Source organism: Acanthochromis polyacanthus, chromosome 5 (genome assembly GCF_021347895.1).
Source record: "Acanthochromis polyacanthus isolate Apoly-LR-REF ecotype Palm Island chromosome 5, KAUST_Apoly_ChrSc, whole genome shotgun sequence".
Lineage (NCBI taxonomy): Eukaryota > Metazoa > Chordata > Actinopteri > Pomacentridae > Acanthochromis > Acanthochromis polyacanthus.
This window is the reverse complement of record NC_067117.1, coordinates 11,881,000-11,900,777: the sequence shown is the minus strand read 5'-3', so window position 1 is coordinate 11,900,777 and position 19,778 is coordinate 11,881,000. Positions and strand designations below refer to the sequence as shown.

The window sequence follows — 19,778 nt, the reverse complement described above, 5'->3', positions numbered from 1 at the left end:
GCATAGACAAGGAAGTTTTATTTTGTTTCCTGCAATTGTATCTCTGTGGGTACAAATCGTATTTTCTTACATCTTGTTCAATAACCCATGATGCATTGCATCCATACATTTGTAGCTCAAAACAGCTTTTACAAAAAAGGATATACAATATATACTTATATTTATATATATAATATACATGTGTTTCTTTATGCATTTAGATGTGTTTGTAATGGGTAATATAAGCTTTTTTTTAAAAAAGAAAAAGAAAAAACACAGCCAAGTGGAAACAAATCCCAGGAAAGGTTGAACAGAAGGTCATTACCAAACATATAATAGCCAGGTTGTCAAAGTCATCAACATTGGCTATCTTACAGTTAACATGAAGCCCTTCAAACACAGTTTGCATATTTTCCACAATTACAGTCATGTAAATCCAGAGTGATTGCCTTCTATTACTGTTCTATGGACTTGTTTGTATCAGTGTTAAATTGAGGGGAAACTAGGGTCATATGCAACTAAATATACTTAAATTTAACTCAGGTGAATGGGTTGATGGACTGGTATGATGTTAAAGCTAATTCACAAACTCAATACATCGTGACATACTTCAATTCAATAATGGCACAGCATGATTAGTATCAGGATCAGGGTTGTTTTCGCTAGTCGTCAGAGGAAAAATGTTTGTCACTATATTAAATCACTTTCAGAATCACGGCCGTCATTCATCTGAGTCATACGTTTAAAAGATAAAGACCTGTCTGAATCTGCAATAAAACTTTCCCATTTCCCTGTATGGCTTTTTACTCAGGAGGACAGATGTAGAGTTGCTCACTGGCAGACAGGTGATGTTTCCAGCACCATCACCTTTTTTTTTTTTTTTTTTTTTTTTTTTTCATATTTTGCACTGTGGCTGATATGTGTGTTTTTTTTTTTTCTCTACTCGTGTCTGGGTATCAGCTAGGCGTGAATGAAATTCTACAACAGCAAAAAAACAGAATGAGTAAAAACATCTTGAAATGTAGTACAGGAGAGAAATGTCACTCAGGCAGAGACTTGACCGTCATAGTCAATGCAAACGATAAGTCCACTGTGCTGTGTTGTATTTTGTCAACAACATTACTTCTGGTGTTACTCACTTCACATTATATAGCTCAAAATTACAGGTATTACATCATTTTTCAATACAACAGAGTAATAATAATCATGTGTGTTTATACTAATTGATCATCATTCATGTAAACATATTTAACCAGGTCATGCAAACAGTAGACCAAAACTTCTTCCACTAGAGGTGCACAGCACAGAGCAGGCGGAGCGCCCAGACTGAGATCCCTCTGACTCAGAGACTGACAGCTGGCAGCTGTTTAGACACTTGTCAGAAACAGAACAGGAAGGATGAGCGCGACATGGATATGACTGTTTTCTTCCCACTTGCAGCGGATTCCCAATAAAAACTGCACCTTCAAAGCAGCTCTCCGAACATGATGGGAGCCTGCCGACGGGAGGTGAGAATCCTGCGATTTTACAGACTTTTGGGGATCTCAGTTTGAGCCTCTGATAACAGAACAGCCATAAAAACAAACAAACAAAAGAGTCTCCTTTTGATATTCATACATTTCAACGTTTTCCCCAACAGAAGCATGCAGACACTTCAGGTCAGAACCACCCTTCACAAACCCAGTCTGAGCCAGAATATAGAGTCCGTAACCCTCAGAATCACCTTTCAAGTATCTCCTTTCCAAAAAAAGGCTTGAACGAAAGGAGTAAATACTTAGAAAACACAGAAACACTTACTGATGACAACATAGGGATAAAAGGCGATCAAACAGAAATAAATGCGCAGGTGGAGCTGGCGGTGAAGACAGACACACCTTGAGATTAACTAGATTCAGCTAAACAGCTACTTGATTGGTGACTGGAATGAGTCACATGGATGCGTAAAGAGCATAAAGACATGCAGGAGTAGCTCTCAGCACAAGTTATTTCCCTTTTCTTTTTGCCCTGTCTGGCCAGATTTTTTGGAGAAAGCTGCCAGTCATGTGAAGTGAGTTGGCCAGATGGATGTGGGCACGCAGAAATTGTGATTAGAGGTAGATGTGACAGATAATGTGAGAACAAAAAGGATGGAGGAGACTGCCTTCAGGCCACTGCCTCACCTCTGATTTAAGCTCCAGGAGCTTAGATCCTTCCTGAACCACTTCTTGTAATGCACACGCTGCCATATGGCCACACTCATATCACTGCACAAAGACCAACTGCGTGTTCCACTGTGAAGTGCAGGGTTTACTGAAGGATTATCACACAGTTAGACCCTTTAAAAGAAAAACTTTCCATCTCTGTGAGGCGACCTTGCATACCATTCTGCAACAATGTGTGTTTCTTTTATTCATGACGTGTTTTTTTTCTTTTTTTCTGGACAAAGACTTACAGTGTGTTTCGCCCACACCGCAACAGTGACCTGCTGGCTGTGGATGTACTCTGGCGGACACTGCCTGATATCTACTCTGCATTCCTGGCCAGACTGGGCGGACAGGCTCTGGGCGCTCCAGGGATACAATGTCACCATGACAACAGGAGGTTGTGCTCAGATGCGACTGGCTGGCCTGCAGCAGTAGGTGCAGCTTCTCAGGCTGTCCCGATCCGTGCTGCCCTCGTTGCTCCCGCGACGACCGTCCTCATAGTGTGACACTGGATGTCGGAGCAGAGCAGCGAATTAAAAGAAGTGAAAGGTGAATTCATGTATCTTTCAACTGGTGTTGTGCTCCTATAATGGTGGCTACAAATCCACATGGGCCAGGGCAGGCACTGCAAACTTTACAGATTCAGAGATATGATTCTAAATGTTTCTCTCATTGTAAACAAAATAAACACAAACACAATCTACCCCTAACCTGATTGTCAGTGGGGTTTTATCTATGTAAGGTTTGCATGTTCTCCCTGCATCATTGTGGGCTTTCTCTGGGTTCTCCAAAGTCTAAAGACATGCATAGTAGTTTAACTGGGGATTCTAACCAATCTGTAAGTTTAAATGTGAGCATGTGTGGTTGTCTCCGTTTGTGTTGACCCTGTGAAGTGACTTGTCCAGTTGTGTCCTGCATCTTGCCTCATTCTCTACAGACTGAAGCAAATATATCTAATGGTTGGATGGATGTGAATTAGCCTGACACATAATCGCAAATAACTCCCTCCATTCTCTAGGTGCTGTCTGTAGCTTAAACTAAGCTCTGGCAACACATCGCCTGAGGCAGATCCCCCCCTCACTGATTCCCATCCTCACAGGTCGAGAAGTTTCCTGACATGTATAAATGAATCTTCATCAACAAATTTTCAACGTGAACTGACACTACTGAACTGTGGTACCTTTAAACGGTGGAGCTAATCTCACTAGTGACTGAGAACGCTGCTGTCAGCTCGGCTGTGGTTCACAGCGTGTTACTTTCTTGTTAAAAGCACATTGAAAGACTGTGAAAGCTGCAGGAGAGGAAAAATAATCACGATGTTTTGACTTTTGACTAAATTATAGGCTGCCGAGCGATTGACTTTATTTACAGTTCGTGTATGGGCTAGTTTAGTAGTGAAATGAGCAAAACAACTTGAAGAGACAAAACATAATACTGGAGGGAAAACGGTCTGAATCAGCACTGAATGTCACGCTTACTGACATACACACTAGAGTGCATTGGAGCAGTTCTGCATCTGCTTAGCTTAGGACAAAGCTCTGATGAAAACTTCTCAGCAAAACTGAGCAAAAATTATTTGTGGTGTTCATATATTCTAACAGGTCAAAGTCTGTTTCCCTTTATAATGCTGTTTTCCTCCTTATTTAGCATAGTGCTCTGCCACAGGGTTGGGGATAAAACACCTTCTATTATTATATAATATAGTAATTATATAGATTATATAATATATAATCTATATACCTATTATATAGAATAGGTATATAGATGTGAAAGACTTCCATATTTGCAAATTATGAGAGTTCACCTCTCTGGATAGCTCAAGGTGGTTGTGTGACCAAAGGCTTGACTGTAAGAGGGATAAAATGCTGTATATTTACACTGCAGCACTATGTTAATTAAATGTGGGTGGATTTATATAATACATTACACTGTGAACAAATGCATTTTCATTGCCTGATTGATATTTATTGATATATTCATACATTGGTTATGTTTTTTGACACTTCTGTATTATCAAACACTAAGTCAGATGCATTAGAGCTTTTAGATAAATTCAGTGTTCCCAGTTATAATTACAGCATGGCTGCAGAAAAATGTCAAATACAGTAACTTTGACATTAAAATCATCAAACTGACCCATTTTAAAGTTTGAAAGTGTGTGTGTGTGTGTGTGTGTGTGGGGGGGGGGGTAGATAGATTTCCTCAGTGAAACTTCTGATGCCCACATTTTCAACATTTTTGGGAAATCTCTGAACATTTTTGGTGGAAAAAAAGGAATGTTAAAAATGTTTCTTTAAGAACATACACCAAAAAAATCAACCAAAATCCAGCCAATTTCACTGGATTTTGGTTGATTTTTTGTGAATGTTCTTAAAGAAAATATTACAAATTTTACTAATATATATGGAATCACTTTACATATTTTTAGGATTTTTTTTGAAGATTTTTACTCATTTTTGAAAATGTTTACAAGAAAATTCTTGCCAAATTTGGGAGATTTTCTTTAATAAAACTTTTTGAGGGAAACTTTTAAGGAGTTATTGGAATTTCCTTCCTGAAGGTTTTGCAAATTCTCAGAAATTTGGGGAATTTTTTTGCTGAATTTTTTGGATTTTTTCAGACGAGAAAACAATATGTTTTGGTGCCCGTAAATGAGGATAACAAGAGGGTTAAGTTAATCTCCCTTCACACATCCATCTGCTTTTGATGTCTCATACTACCTTCCATCATTAAAATTTGAATCCCATGTAATTAAGTCATTTCATGTTTGAAATTGTATTTACTATTCGCTGCTAACTTACAGCTCTCCTCCTCTCCATTCCCCAGATCATCGTCCTCCTCCTCCTCTTCCTCTGGGAGCAGATGTCCATGGCAGGGACTGGTGGGAGTAATCTGACTGGGTCCCTCGAGACTGGTGCCCAGCTGCAGCTTCCTCATGTGGCGCACCACCGCTGTGGCATTAAATGCTTGCTGTATGGAGGGAAGAAAGGAAAAAATAGTGAGAACCCGCTTTGTTTGACAGCCAGTGAGAGAGAAAATACAGTGAAGGCATACAAAATGTGCTCCAACTCCTGCCAATCCTCATTCTGCTTTTTCAGCAGGTTGCTCTGTGATTCAGCCAAGGCACTGACCTTCCATTTACTTTTGGCAAAGTTCTTCTTGATTTGTGCACTGACAGATTCATGGATATTCTTGTCCAGAGCTGTGTCGCCACATATCCTGCAAGTCACCAAGGACGAGAACATTTACAGGCATTTGAGGCACGTATCTGGGGCTTCTGTTTTGTAATTGATTGGCTCCATTATTAGCCAAACATTAGTACATGAATGAATTAGTCAGTCTGCAGAACATTAATCTGCAAGTGTTTTAATTATCGCCAAATTGTTTCTGTCATTTGCTGAGAAAAAAGCTAAACATTAGTCCAAGTTTCTCAAATGTGTTTGTCACACATGTTATCTTTGATAAATCTTTAAGTTTTGCACTGCTGGTCAGCTGAACCAAGCATTGAATGTTTCCTTGGGGCTCATTAATCAATAATTAAAACAGTTTGCAGCCCAAGTGGCAGCTACGCATTGAACTGATTGCTTGGTCTATAAATTGCAAAATAAAAAAAAGTCAAGAAAATGGTCAGTTTACTTTAATAATCCAAAACCAAAGTTGGCATCTTGACATTATTTAGCAAATCGTCACATCTGAGAAACAGAACCAGTGAATATTTGGAAATCTTGCTTCAAAAGCTTATTCACTATTATTACTATTGAAATGAGACAACAGACGTGACAGATACACAGCCTGAATATTTCCTACCATGGATGCTGGAGGGCTAGCTCACATGTGTATCTCTTCAAAGGGTCTTTTTCCATCAGGTGACAAATGAAGTCTTTGGCTGCCAACATAATGAAAGTTCATGTTATAACAATTCACTTTCATGTGCTACTGTTTCTATCTATTCTAGTACCTGAATCTGAGATGTCATCCCAGTACGGAGAGTCAAATTCATATTCTGCTTTCAGAATCTGCTCAAATAACTTGGCATCATTTTCATCGTAAAACGGAGGATATCCACACAGCCTGAAGGAGCGAGATAGGAATATATTTAATGCTTGAAAACAATCAGCTTTCATTCTTTCAGAAGTGAACGGGATGACACTTACAGAATATAAGAAATAACTCCTATGGACCAGCAATCCACCGCTTTACTGTACGGCTTCTGAGCAAGCACCTCAGGAGCTGTGAGAGCACACAGCACACGTTCATGAAGTGGGAAAAAAATCCGACACACAACAGCGGTGAGGGCAAATTCAAGTAATCTTGACCTTTTAGTAATACCATGTGATATGACAGGTCACGTTAAACAGGTAGAGAGCTCTTGTGAAACACTTGCAATTGACTCAGTAGTGGATGAAAGAGCCTCTCACAAAGCGGTGAATGAAGAGGGAATATCAGCTGAAACAGTAAGTGCTGAGCTCACATGAAAGAGAAGGGGGAAGGTGAGGAGAATCGGGCTGACTGGGAAAATAAATGCCTCACCCACATATCCTGGAGTACCGCAGGCTGTGGACATGACGCTGCCCGCTCCCTCGATCTTTGACAGGCCAAAGTCACTGATCATAATCTTGGAGTCTTCATCCATGCTGTAATACAGCAAATTCTCCGGCTGCAAAGACAAGGAGGAGAATCAAAGAGGAGGGTTTGAAAATGAAAAAAAAAAAAAGGCCAACTGCAAGCCAAACAGAGCTGTAATGTTTCTGCCTTCTCTGGAGTCCGATACCTTCAAATCTCTGTGGACGATGCCCATGTCGTGGAGATATTTGACTGCATCCAAGATCTGGTGGATGAGCTGGCTGGCGTCTCGCTCTGTGTAGAAACCTTTCTCCACAATTCTGTCAAACAGCTCACCTCCAGATACCCTGCAGGGTAAAAATCGTGGACAACAGCTGAATATTCCTCTACCTTTACTATCAATACTCGCGGGCATTGGTGTCGAATTTGAGCTGCAACAAAAGATGTTTTAATTGAAAAATCTAGCAGCAATTCTTTGGAATAATCAGTTAATTATTAGGTTAATGAAACGCCTTGTGGGGGACCAGCCTTTACAAACCTGCAGCAATGTTTGTGGAAACCAATTTTTAATATCGCGATTAAGAAGCTACCAATCGTAAGCTGAGTTTTAGTAAATTGTGCAAAATTATGCAAGACTCATTAATCATCTAGTGGAGTTGGTCATGGAGTCTTGATATGAAGCTGCTTGAAGGGAAATAAGGGAAAAGTGTAAATTAACTGATCATCACAAGTTCCCAGGTCCCTTGCAAGCTTATATATTATGTCAGATCAACATCCCAAACCTCCAAAATAGCAAAAACACATCAACTTTTATTTCCATACATGCAGCGAAAATCAGCAAATAGCTACATCTGAGAAGCTTGAAACAAAATGTATGTCAATTAACAGAATCAAATCAAATATTTCAGTGTTATTTCACAGTACAATCATGTGAGAATTGCACACTTTCTCTTATATAATTGGCTCTTGTGTAATAAAAGAGGAGGGAGAACTCACAGTTGCATGACAAGATATAAGTGGGATGTACTTTCAAAGATGTCCTCCAGCGAAACGATGTTGGGATGCTTGATTCTGCAGACGATGAACGAACATGATTATAAATCCACTGCATTTCGAAATGAAGAACATTCCTCCAATGCTTCCTGTTAATTGGTCACCAGATGGCATTCTTGCTGCGTAGTTCACATTTAGAGAGGTTCTGTTCTGTCTTTACTATGGAGAGCACAGCAGCAAACTGAAACCTATGTTTCAACATAAAAAATACATAATGACAAAACCCTCCCAGCTGTGCTTTAGATGGACTCCCTCCTGTTGTGAGTAACATGTGTCTGCAGCTGGAAAAACTATCAAAGAACAGCTTGCAGGATTTAACAATATGACTGAAACAAATGTTAGTCTCGCTCACCCAAATTTCTTTATTTGGATGGTTTATTGTTATGAACCAGCCGACAGACGGTTGAGCATCTCTCTTGGCTCACGAGTCAAGTTGAGAGCATATGAACCATCACTAACACAACAGCAGCTGAGAAGAGCTAATGAGACTTTCAGCAGAATGAGAGAATCCCTCTCTCTTCTCTCAATAATTTTTTAAAAAACTTCCTTGATGCATCTCGTGGCTCCCTTATTTATTTAATTGTGACTTTAAATATTTAGCCAAACTTGTTCTCCTCCCATTCTCCCGTATCATTCCCCTTCTATCAAACCTTACCTCCCCCCTCTCTCCCTCTCTCTCCACTTCTCCACCCTCTATGTCTCTTTCTCTTTCTTCAGTACACTGCTGCGGGGAACTCCACACCATCTCCGCCTCTGTGTGCTGTTGCCCTGGCAACAGGGACACTAAAAATAGGTCTATCTTCTTTACTCCTGACATTTCCGGTGCACAATCCTACTGTTTCTACTGACACCATGCATTTAGTCGCCCATTCACTTGACCCCATGCGTATACATTCTGCATCTGTGCATGCATTGCTGGAAGAGTCGCTGAGTCCTCCTGCTGGGCGTGAAGCTACCAGCGTCGCCAGTGAACTTCAGGGACCTCACCTGTGTAGTACTGCGATCTCATTTTCAATGTTATTCTCTTTGCCTTCCAAAGCTTTCTTGGGGATGCACTTGATGGCCACCAGCCTCTGAGTCCTCTTCTCCTCTGCTAGAACCACCTCAGAGAACGCACCCCTAAAGCAAACATAAATGAAAAATATGTGGGAGAGTGATGTTAAATGGGGCGGAAATCAAAATTAGGAGTCATTCTTCTTAATCTACAGGCCACGATGGCTTGAAAGGGCAACAAAAAAAGAGTAAATTAAGTAGATTTTAGCGCTTTTCCTGTTAATATTTTTGTCTGAATATCATTTCAGTGCAAAGGTATGCTCCTGGTTGACTTCCACACTAATGAGGTCCAGTCCACTCGAGTGATATTTTCATCATCTTCTAAAAGCTGCTGCTCTGCAACAACCCCACATCCTCTAATGTTCTGCATCCAGCCATCAGGGCTTGTGCTTTGTGTGGCGTAGGTGCATGCGTGTGTGCGCGAGTGGTGTTTAGATGAATAATTCAAAATGGTGACATTACCAAGAGGTTTTTGGAGGGCTGAGAAAACACTCGGGAGGTGAAGCAACAGCCACATAGAGACATTTATAGGAATGGAAGTTGCTTTAAAAAAATAACAAAAAAAAACAAACTATTTTTAATCCATTCAATAATAGATAGAGTAAATGGAGTGTAGCTGTATCCGAGGGAGACTAGACTGCATTATAGATTATGGTCTGGTGATGATGAGAGGGAGAATAGGAGAATAGTGTGTATTTACACAGTCTCCCCACAGGCGCGTGGGAGGGAGCTCAGGAGGAGGCCTGAATGCACGAATATTGTTCGCAACCACAGGATCCTTTCCGTGTGTGTGAAACAGCACTGTCACTCAAAACACAATTGACGTTCAAGTTTGAGGAAAATATCACCCGGAGCTCCAGCACTCCGAGCGTGAGTATCTTAATGGGGATAACTTCACTTCACTTCGCAACCTCGGATATAAGGATACAGACTTGACAATGCGGTTACTAATGGCAACCATGTGATAAGGAGGCAAACATGTCTCGCTTTAGATTTATTCTGCTTTTAATGTTTTTTTCCAGTTGATTACAGAGCAGAGGAGTTATTGTGTGTCCTGCCTGTCTCACAGTACACCTCTCAATGTGAGTTTTTTTTCCTCCCTCCTCATCATGGTTCCATAATAAATGCTCAGTGTGAATCGGTGGTAATCCTTGAGATGGCTTTGTACCGTGGCCATCTTGTGCTCAACAAACCAGTGCAGTAGAAACGTTTGCATAGTGAAGCTGATGCACAAGAGAAGAGACGAATCTGGCACACATCTCCAGTTTCATTTTTAAAACCTCCCTAAAATAATCTCAAGAGCGAAATTACATAAAGCGCCAATTCTCATCGATTCATAAAAGCATTTTAATGTGTTTAAGTCTGCAGCTTTTATAGCCAGGGTTTAATGGGAGGGACTGAAGTGCTAAACCTCACATATCTGTCAGTTAAAACTGTTTAGTCTTATTGGGCGTCAGTGGGATGAGACAGAGACGGACGGGAAGCACCCTTGATATGCGATTGTATTGTGGAAATATGAGCAATATCTCATCACTGTTAACAACATATCTGCTGGAAATGTTCTTATTTTAGGAGAAGGCTTTACATAGTAGTCTTAAAAAAACAATATAAAACAAGAAAATAATCAGATTCACCTGTGATAACGGAAGAATATTATTTTAAAGCTAAACTAGCATTACCAGTCTGTTGACTCATCTTCTAGTCATTCCCACACTTTTGTTCAGACCTAAACATCTCAGCAACTATCCATCCATCCATCCATCCATTCTCTATATACCGCTTTATCCTCACTAGGGTCACGGGGGGTGCTGGAGCCTATCCCAGCTGACTCGGGTGAAGGCAGGGGACACCCTGGACAGGTCGCCAGTCCGTCACAGGGCTGCATATACAGACACACAATCACACTCACATTCACACCTATGGACAATTTAGAGTAACCAATTAACCTCAGCATATTTTTGGACTGTGGGAGGAAGCCGAAGTACCCGGAGAAAACCCACGCATGCACAGGGAGAACATGCAAACTCCATGCAGAAAGATCCCAGGCCCAGGCCGGGATTTGAACTGGGGATCTTCTTGCTGCAAAGCGAAAGTGCTAACCACTACGTTACTGTGCAGCCTCAGCAACTATTGCTAATTAAATTTTGTACCCACATTTTTATTTCCCAGAAGATGAGGCCTATTTTACAATCCTCCAATATGAACTAATGTGGCCAAAATGTGGACCTTTTTTGTTTTTTCTTAAAATGTTGTGACAGTTGTTGGATAAATCGCAACAAATGTGTACAAAAATGTATTACTGTCAAGTGCCCCAATCAGGTTGAGATTACCAAAAACTAAACATGAAAAAATAATAACATCAGCTTTGTTTTTAAAGCAAAAATGATAGCGAATGTCAGCACTGCAACATGGTGAACATGATATATATTATATAACTGCATGTTACTTATGAGCATGTTCACATGCTGATGTTAGCATTTAGCTCACACTACTGCCTCCAGCACGGAGAGTTAAAATACAACAGACATAAAATAGCAATGGGGAAAACAAAATGACAGTGTTTGCTACCACATCTGTATTTTTTTGCAATTTCATCTTCATCACATCTGCTCGAGTTAAACCTTTGACACCACTTTGACAGTTCAATCCAAATGTTTTCCTCAAACATTAGAGTAAAAGATGTCACTTAGATGTGTGGCCTGCTTATAATACAGTAAGTATTACATTTCTTTATAGAAGAAACAAATATGCCTGAATGTTAAAATAATTTTAGTTATGTGTTTGATTATGTGGTTGCATGAGCTGAACTGAACATAACTGCATCATTGCACTAAATATCTGTGAGTGACAGCGTGAGTGAGAGCAAATGAGAGAGCCAGAAAAGGACGTTCATGGATGTATGTATTCACACACACGCACACGCTTTGCTACTGTTGCCATGAGACACACTGTAATTAACCATCCAGTTGCTCATTTCTCCTTGGAGACATAGTAGGGGTGGGCTCTCAACGGGTTTGAGAGAGGAACACAGAGAGGAAGGCACTGTAGCTGTTGCTCTGAACTAATGAGATTTTGTGAAGAGCTAATGTGGACATCTTAACACTGGACAACAGTAAAATATGGGAAAGCCTTTTCCGATTTAAAACACGTCCTCAGCACCCAGACCACATAAATCTTTTAATGCCCATTAAAAAATCCTGGCACACACGGTGACTTGCTGTTAGGAAATGTTAATAAATAAGTTTCACATGAGTCACTGGTCTCAAGACTCATAGCTGATGCATCTGTCAGCTCGGCTGTTTTTCTGTATATGATTAAGACTGTCACAGCACATTTTTGATCTTTGGACATCTGGACATTTTTGCAAGGAGATGAAACTTTGAGTAGATAGACAGATAGACAGATTTGCTTTTTCCTTGACAATCATGCATCTGTAAAAGAGTGCTGATGTTTGCCCCAAAGCCAGTAGCACAGCATGAACACATGCATGACAGCATGGGTCTCTCTGACAGACACACACACACGCACACGCACACACACATAACTTGGTGAAGACATGCACTGTAATCCCAGCTGTCTATATGGGCAAATATTGATTCACACATTTTCATATCGCTAACAGTGTCTCGCGCTGTTTTCACAATGATCAGTGTGCTATTGCTGTTCGCCCTCAAGGCTCCTTTTGACAATTTCTGATTATGATTTTGAGCGTGATGTGTTCCTAGTTAACTACATTAAGAGGTGTTGATACAGATATTTGTAAATTCATTATTAAGTCGGTTTCCTCCATTCTTCTTGGCTGCTGTAGCTTCCATCATTAAAACATAACAGCTGTCTCCACGAGGCGACTCCTTGGACCTGTTGCAAAGTGCCACAAGCATCCGTCAGTCCATCGATCTCACCTGATACAAGCACTCACTGCAAGCACAACACGCCTCCAAGTCCCAAAAAACCCATTCCTATTTTAGCCTAATCCATTTTGCGTGTGCGTAAGTGTGTGTGTGTTTCAGAAGGAGAGACAGTGGATCTGTGCGGACAAACAGTATAATCCCATTCAAAACAATCTCCAGATCTATTTCTGTGATGCAAAAATAGCTTTATGTATTCACATCAGAGAGGCTTGGGACTGGGTGATTCACTAACAAATGTACAACTGTATGTCCTCCATCTACTCTGCTAAAGTCCTGTGTAGGTCAAACCTCTTAACTCCTCTGCTCCACTACAAACAAGCCAACCAGCATGAGGGCTTTCTAACAGTGTTCAGTGCTGCATAATAGACACAATGTTTATGCTGCAAATCATTATCCACCTGGACTGTGCTGAATAGCTCTGAAAACTGATTGATCCCATATTTTACATCTTTGTATTTTTGTCAAGTTAAGGTTCATTTTCTTGCTGTCATCTCATTTAGAGTCCAATATTTCCCCATCTATCATGCATTGCAAATATCCTTCTTTAAATTAAACTGAATCTCAATTAAACACCATTGTAATATTGGGTCAGATACTATTGGTTGAGTTGTTTCAGGCTCATTGTTTTGGGTTGGCTGATCGTACACTCATTGCTTTATTCTTCCACAACCCACGCTGTATCATGTATTCATGATAGACAGATCCAACAGAAGAAGCGACCATCAGGAATAAACTTTCAAAGTATTCTGCCATGGAAGATTACAACCATTTTTACTGCTGTATTGTGATCTAAAACGTATTCGTTAACTAAGCTCCATGCTCTTATTTTCTTTCAAGCTGCCAGCTCATGAGGATATCTCTGTCTGCAGCACTCATAAAATGAACGAACGGCCATGCACAAGATTACTCCTCATAACATGAAGTCAAGCAGCAACATCCTAATTCATACATGAACACATTAAACCAAGTAATTTCATTGGACATTTAATCAAACTGTAAAAGGAAGACATCCGAGATGTCAGTGTTCATGAAAGATGGAGATGTTAGAGAAGCCAACACTCTTACTAATTATGCTGATGACGGTCCAGAACAACTGCAGCAATGGCTGAGCTGCTCCACTCTCTGCTCCCATCTTCAGCCGTTAAAAATACACTCTGGGCGACTACGGCCTCGAAACAGAAAACCTGAGTGAGCCAGACTCTGTGTTACACTTTTGTTTGGGGCGAAAACAACAGAGATATGACTCCACAACAACTCTAGAGACTCCACATTAGTCACTTGATCTTTGGGCAATATGTGACCATGACCTCAAACTATAATCTGGCAAAGGTCTGTCTACTAAGCTCTTGAATGCAAATGTAACCAACATCGAATTATAATACATTGAAAGCAGAGCATTCAGGACATTTTGGTAAATATCATTTCCCCTTTTTCATTGAGAAGGCAGTCACAGTGCTGCTCAAATTATGACTTGTACATTTTTTTAGAGGCAACAGTTACAGTTTAGTGAGAAAACTGAGACGTCAAAGTATGGTACAGTATAGCTACAGCCAGGAAAATAAATAAAACACAAAGTTCCCGAGCTTTGTTTAAACACAATCCATTGCCTTGTACCTCCTAGAGACAATAAAATTATTGCTTTAATCATCTGGAGGCACTTCAGTTTTTGTATGAATTCAATCAGAGATAAACTACGTTAATTATCAGCTGGACTTTGCTCCTTCTGGACTACAGATCGGTTGACATCAGTTGGCCGTTATTAACCTATCTGGAATACAACATATTTGCATATATGTAGCATACATGTTGTGTATATGTATGCAATGTGTTTTACAGCACATAATGCAGAAAGATGCTTAGGGTACTTCAGAAATTGTGTCATCGAATAGATTGAGTTTGACCAGTATGTCACAGTATTCTCAGTCCTGTCTGCAGCACATGTAGCAGAGTACATATCACAGTGGAATAGGCAATGGTGTGGAGTAAAGTGGTGTCTTCACAGAAAGTTAATAAATCCATATCTGATTATTTTTTTACACCCTTAAAATTCTGTATGAGCATCAGCACCAAAAGTCCACCTTTGATCGAGTTTTACTCCGTTATCTGCCTTTTATTCTGACTGAAAATAAAAGCACAATGTCCAGAATGAAACACAACTATTCACTTTTTGTCTTTCCTTTTAGCCACTATGATCGCATTTCCAATCTGTAATACCATCACTACTCTCCGGAAAGTGATATCAGAGCTGTAGTCTCGTTGCTTTCATCCCAGATAAATCACATTTTTAAAGGAGAAAGATGTTAATGAGAATCACAAATAAAAGTGAAAAACTGTCTCCAAAGCAAGACAGATGTAACAAAAGCAGAGTGGGGGGGCTTTTTTCATCTGCTAACCCTACCATGAGGACAGTGTGTCCTCAAGTGGACTCCAAACAGAGGTAGAACTGTGAGGATTAGCCGGATCTGAATATAATATTTCAACATAAATCAATTAACTTCACACACTGAATTCCTGGATAAAGCTCCTCTGTAATCTTTTCTCCGAGCATAAGGAGCTTTCCGTCAACACATTAATTCTGCCCTCTGCCAGGTCCAGCTATAGTGACAGGAGGCAAAGAATATTACTAGAGCTTTTTCTACTCTTTTTTTTTCATGAAATAAGGGAACATACTATTCTGGCAAGTCACTCACTCGGTCCTTGTTATATAACTTTTAATATCATACTTTAAATTACAATCGCTGTTTCAAGTTCCCATAAAGTCTTAGTGGAATCACAGCAGGAGTTATCAACATTCAGCAGCCGTCATGGGCTCACAGTTTGCCAGTCAAAGTGCATTGCAGACAGCACTGCACAGCTCTATTTGCTGTCCTCTTGCAGGACTGGAGATAACTAGACAGCCTCATCTATCTGCCCACTGCTATTTCACTTTTTTGGACGTGGACCAGAGTTGTGCAGTCATTAATATCTGATTCTGTGCTGGCTCTCTGGGGAAGCAGGTGTGATTCCAAGAAGAAAGAAAACAACCACACTACATATGGCACACTCGTGTCATCACAGGTGGACGAGTGCTAGGTCACTTGTACTCGGTTTGGGGGTGGAGAGGTGCCCCCTGACCATCTGGGCTCAATCCTGTCCCCCCGGAGAGTGCGGTCACAGGTCTGCATGAGTCCAGCCCTCATCATTAGTGGCTGCCAGACAACCTTTACCCTGCTGGTTGGAGATTAATTTTGCAGTTTATTGCAAAATGAAGACTTACTAAATCAAGATTGAAAATGTATTTCCCATTCCTGACTCCGTAGCGATAACAAAATGTAATCAGGGTGAATGTTAGGGCAGCGGGAAAGATAATTCTCCAACAGATTTTACATGGGTGGATTGAACTCGAGTTCTAACAGTTTTTCAGGCAAATTGCAGCCAGTATTTGCAGCCAAACTTTCCTCTTTTTTACCCAAGTTGGGAGCTCACACAGCTGTCTTTTACTGTATATCTGCTACGTGATTCATCACATGATCAAATAAAGGCGTAGCTGATTCCCACAGGCACGTGAGAAGAGGATGAAGAGAGAGAGGTCATATTCAGGATGTCATGTTGTGATAAATATATAGAGAGAACTGGTGAGTGATAAAACAAACTACTGAATTTAGTTATATAGTTTTAGGAAACATGAAATGTGTCATCTTACAACTTTCATACACAAGAGAAGCATGCATCAGGAGCATTGTAAGTATCACAACAAACAAACTAGATCCACAAAGGCTGCTTTAGATCAGTGTTTGGTGCTTTACACGAGATAAATGGAACAGAAAGAGAGAGAAAATGGCCTATAGGAATCGGCCTTTGGATGTTTTGCCATTTTTTTGATCACAATAATTCATTTGAGATACCCATTTTCATGGGATTTGGGTCATTTTTGACCCAGGTTGCGCATCAAAGCGTTAAGAGACTGACTCCTTCACAAACGCTGTATTGTCCGAGAACATAAGAATGAATTCACTAACTGCCACATGCAGGTAAAAACACGCACACGATTGTATTTCCAGAAGCATTGCCCTTTTTTTAGCTTTTATTTTCATATATGCAATTGACTGGCATTAATTCTGACTAGTTAAACCATAAAATTAAAGTAAAACTTTACTGGAAAATTGAATTGATGGGAGTGCTGTGAGTAGTGCAAACAGTTGAGTCAGCATCCAACAGTGGGCATGAACATGACAAGTGTGAGTCAAATTCTGCAGCCCTGACAGCACGGATAGATGGATGAAAAGGTTCTCTGTTTCTTCAGCTCTCTGTAAGTTGTGTAAATACTTTGTTACCAGCAAATAGCCTTAAATTCCAGCGCACACAGCAGACTACAGATTTCACTTTTATTATGTGGTCTCAAGCTGTAGAAACCTGACAGTAGTTGTGTGAGATGAAAAAATGTGAAAATCTTTTACAGTAAATTACACAAATGCACACATACCTTGAGTAGACTGGTGGGGATGTTTGCACAATATAAGGCTGTTAATTTATTTGAAGTTGGTTGTGTTTAAGTTTAGAAGCACCAGTTGCTCACGAAAGCCTGTTGATGTTTATTTTGGTATGTAATTGTTTCAGATTCCCTTATTAAAGGCTTCCAGCCATCCACTGCTGAGCCTTCAGCAGAACCAGTGCAAAAGAGATAAATGACGCTACAAATATAATATAAAGAGCATTGCACCTTTTCTGAAAGAGGTCCCCATTACTCAATCAACCCAATGAATCACAGTGAAAGTGATGCTTTCAGAGGGTCATCCAGCTGGTCATCCAGCCTTCCTCCAACAACAGAACTAAACTATCGGTGCTACTTACGTTCCTAGCACTTCTTTGAAGTCATAATGTTCCTTGATGTCTGATGTCTTCTTTTTCCATCCGTTTCCATCCTCTCCAAGAGGCATCATACAACGCTGGTCGGATTCACCACACTACAGCTGCGGGGGGGGCAGAGCAAATTCAAAGTGTGCACAACTAAGTTTCAACCAACCACATGCGCAACCAAACAGATAAATCTTCAATAACAAGGATGATGCTACGTTTAGATGATGATGAATTCACTGATTTGAATAGCAACTTTTAATGTCTTTAGACATTATAAACCCTTTAAAGACACAAGGCTTCGGTGTGGCATAGCAAGTTTTGAACCTCTTCCTCTATTACAATCAACACAGTGGAGAGGTATTATGTTACAATCAATACAACGTTTATTAACAGCATTTAAACTTCAGAAAGTATTCTACCATTGCATTTATTCATACATTACAGTTTCTGAGTTTCCTCATTAACTACTTTTGCTTTTGTTTGCATTTTTGAGAAGCTCCATTGCACTGAATGACAAAAGAAAAAGTGTGTTTCTATTCATGTGCATGAGGACCACAAATGAAAGTAAAAGAAACCACTGCCATACTGCAGGCCTTTTACTCTTTTTTTGCCACATTTATTTTTGTCTTATTCTTCATTTTATCTAACAGAATAGATTAGAGCTAAAGTGCTTAGAGCTGGGTCCAATGTAGAGAATGTTAAAGAGGCAGAAACGTCAATATGAAATAGATCAAGACCAAAACAAACTTGCACACTAACAAGACTTCTGAGGCCCCACCAAATACCACAGCGCACAGAAACTACAGGCCTCTTTCCTTGCAACAATAAATAGCGACCAATAACAGCTTTAAAGTAGGGCAAACAGTGCAGCAAGAAAAAGGGACCATATACCGTCGCAAAAAACAAACGCACGGTCAGTGGAGGCAGATACCAGCTGGGGGACCTGTGCTATATTTAACAACTGAAGCCTCAAACAATTAGGCTGCTCTGAGGGGGAGAGAGGGGGGGAGAAAAATCTGCAAATACTACAAAGTGGAAACTGTCTTCCACTGCTCTGCACTGAGGCTGCAGGGCGTGAATGACAAGGAAGCAGAGAGTTTGAATGGAAATGAAGAAACGAAGCAAAATCAAGCTTTTTTCCCGGCGCAACATGCACGTAAGAGTGAAACGCTTCTCGTGGTGGTGTTAACGCAAGTGCAGGAGGAAAGGCGGTGTGGGTGTTCGAGCCACACTGCAGCGCTCAAGGGTACGGCAGTCAAATGAAGGCAGGCGGGCAGCGTCCCTGGATGGAGGCTGCGGACCTGGAAGCGCATCGAGGGCACCTGGTTTAACGGCATAAAGGCAGCTACACGGCTGATGGAGCGCGTCAAAGATCGTATGAGTGAAGTAGAAACGTACCTAAATGGCGATCTGTAGCTGTGATGTGCTCTCCTTTCCTCTGGGAGCGATGTGGTTGCTGTGCTCTTGTGCGCAGCGCTCGGTCCGCTCAGACTTTCTCCTGACGTCAAGAAAACCAGACGTCTGTGGACGTAGTGCAGCACAGAATCACTCACTGTTCTCTGAACAACGTGATCTGCGATTCACCTTATGATAGTCCAGCAGCCACCGTCTGTTGCATGTGAAGGAGCTTCTTCTTCTTCTTTTTAAATTTTTGGACATCTGCTTGTTATTTTCCTGAAAGAGCTTCCTGCAATATGGAGAGGGCACACAGCAGAATGTGCAGGTTATCCAGACAAGATTTTCAGGCTTTTTTTCCCCTCCTGCTCTCTTCCAAAACAGGAATCACTGTGAATAATTTATCAACAAAAAAGCAGCCCTGCAAAGACACGAACAGCCTGCACCCTCTCAAAGTCTTTTCAGACTGACAACATGCCCCAGAATGAAAGAGGATTAGTGTTTTTAACGTCAATAGAATGTAAACTTTCAGGGAATTAAAGCTCTCTTTCCTCCACTAATCTTAAGGCAACGCCCTGCTTGCTTTCTCTCACTGCCCCAAATAGTCACCACACTGAAGGGAAGCTTCCTGAAGCCCACCTGGGCCCTGGATGTCAGGGGACCACAGGAGGTGCAGGGTGGGGCCTGAGCAGTCAAGTTAAAGGGTGTGGACAGACTAAAAGCACCAAGGTCTGAAAATACCAGAATAAAAGCCCAATCCATATCTCTGATAGACTTATCAAAGGTTTAACAATCCACTCAAATG

General features: G+C 40.8%; 1 protein-coding gene across 1 annotated transcript; it reads right to left on the bottom strand.

Moving 5' to 3' along the window:
* Position 1: 1 nt before the first annotated feature.
* Positions 2–19,564, bottom strand: camk1a (calcium/calmodulin-dependent protein kinase Ia). The gene is made up of 12 exons (XM_022189273.2): positions 18,977–19,564; positions 17,573–17,691; positions 8,766–8,897; positions 7,722–7,796; positions 6,934–7,072; positions 6,693–6,819; positions 6,317–6,392; positions 6,121–6,233; positions 5,970–6,048; positions 5,294–5,381; positions 4,964–5,132; positions 2–2,670 (listed from the first exon to the last, which is right to left on the bottom strand). Exons 2-12 carry the CDS (start codon positions 17,659–17,661, stop codon positions 2,567–2,569), a joined length of 1,191 nt encoding a protein of 396 aa, XP_022044965.1. The 5' UTR covers positions 17,662–17,691; positions 18,977–19,564; the 3' UTR covers positions 2–2,566.
* Positions 19,565–19,778: the final 214 nt, after the last annotated feature.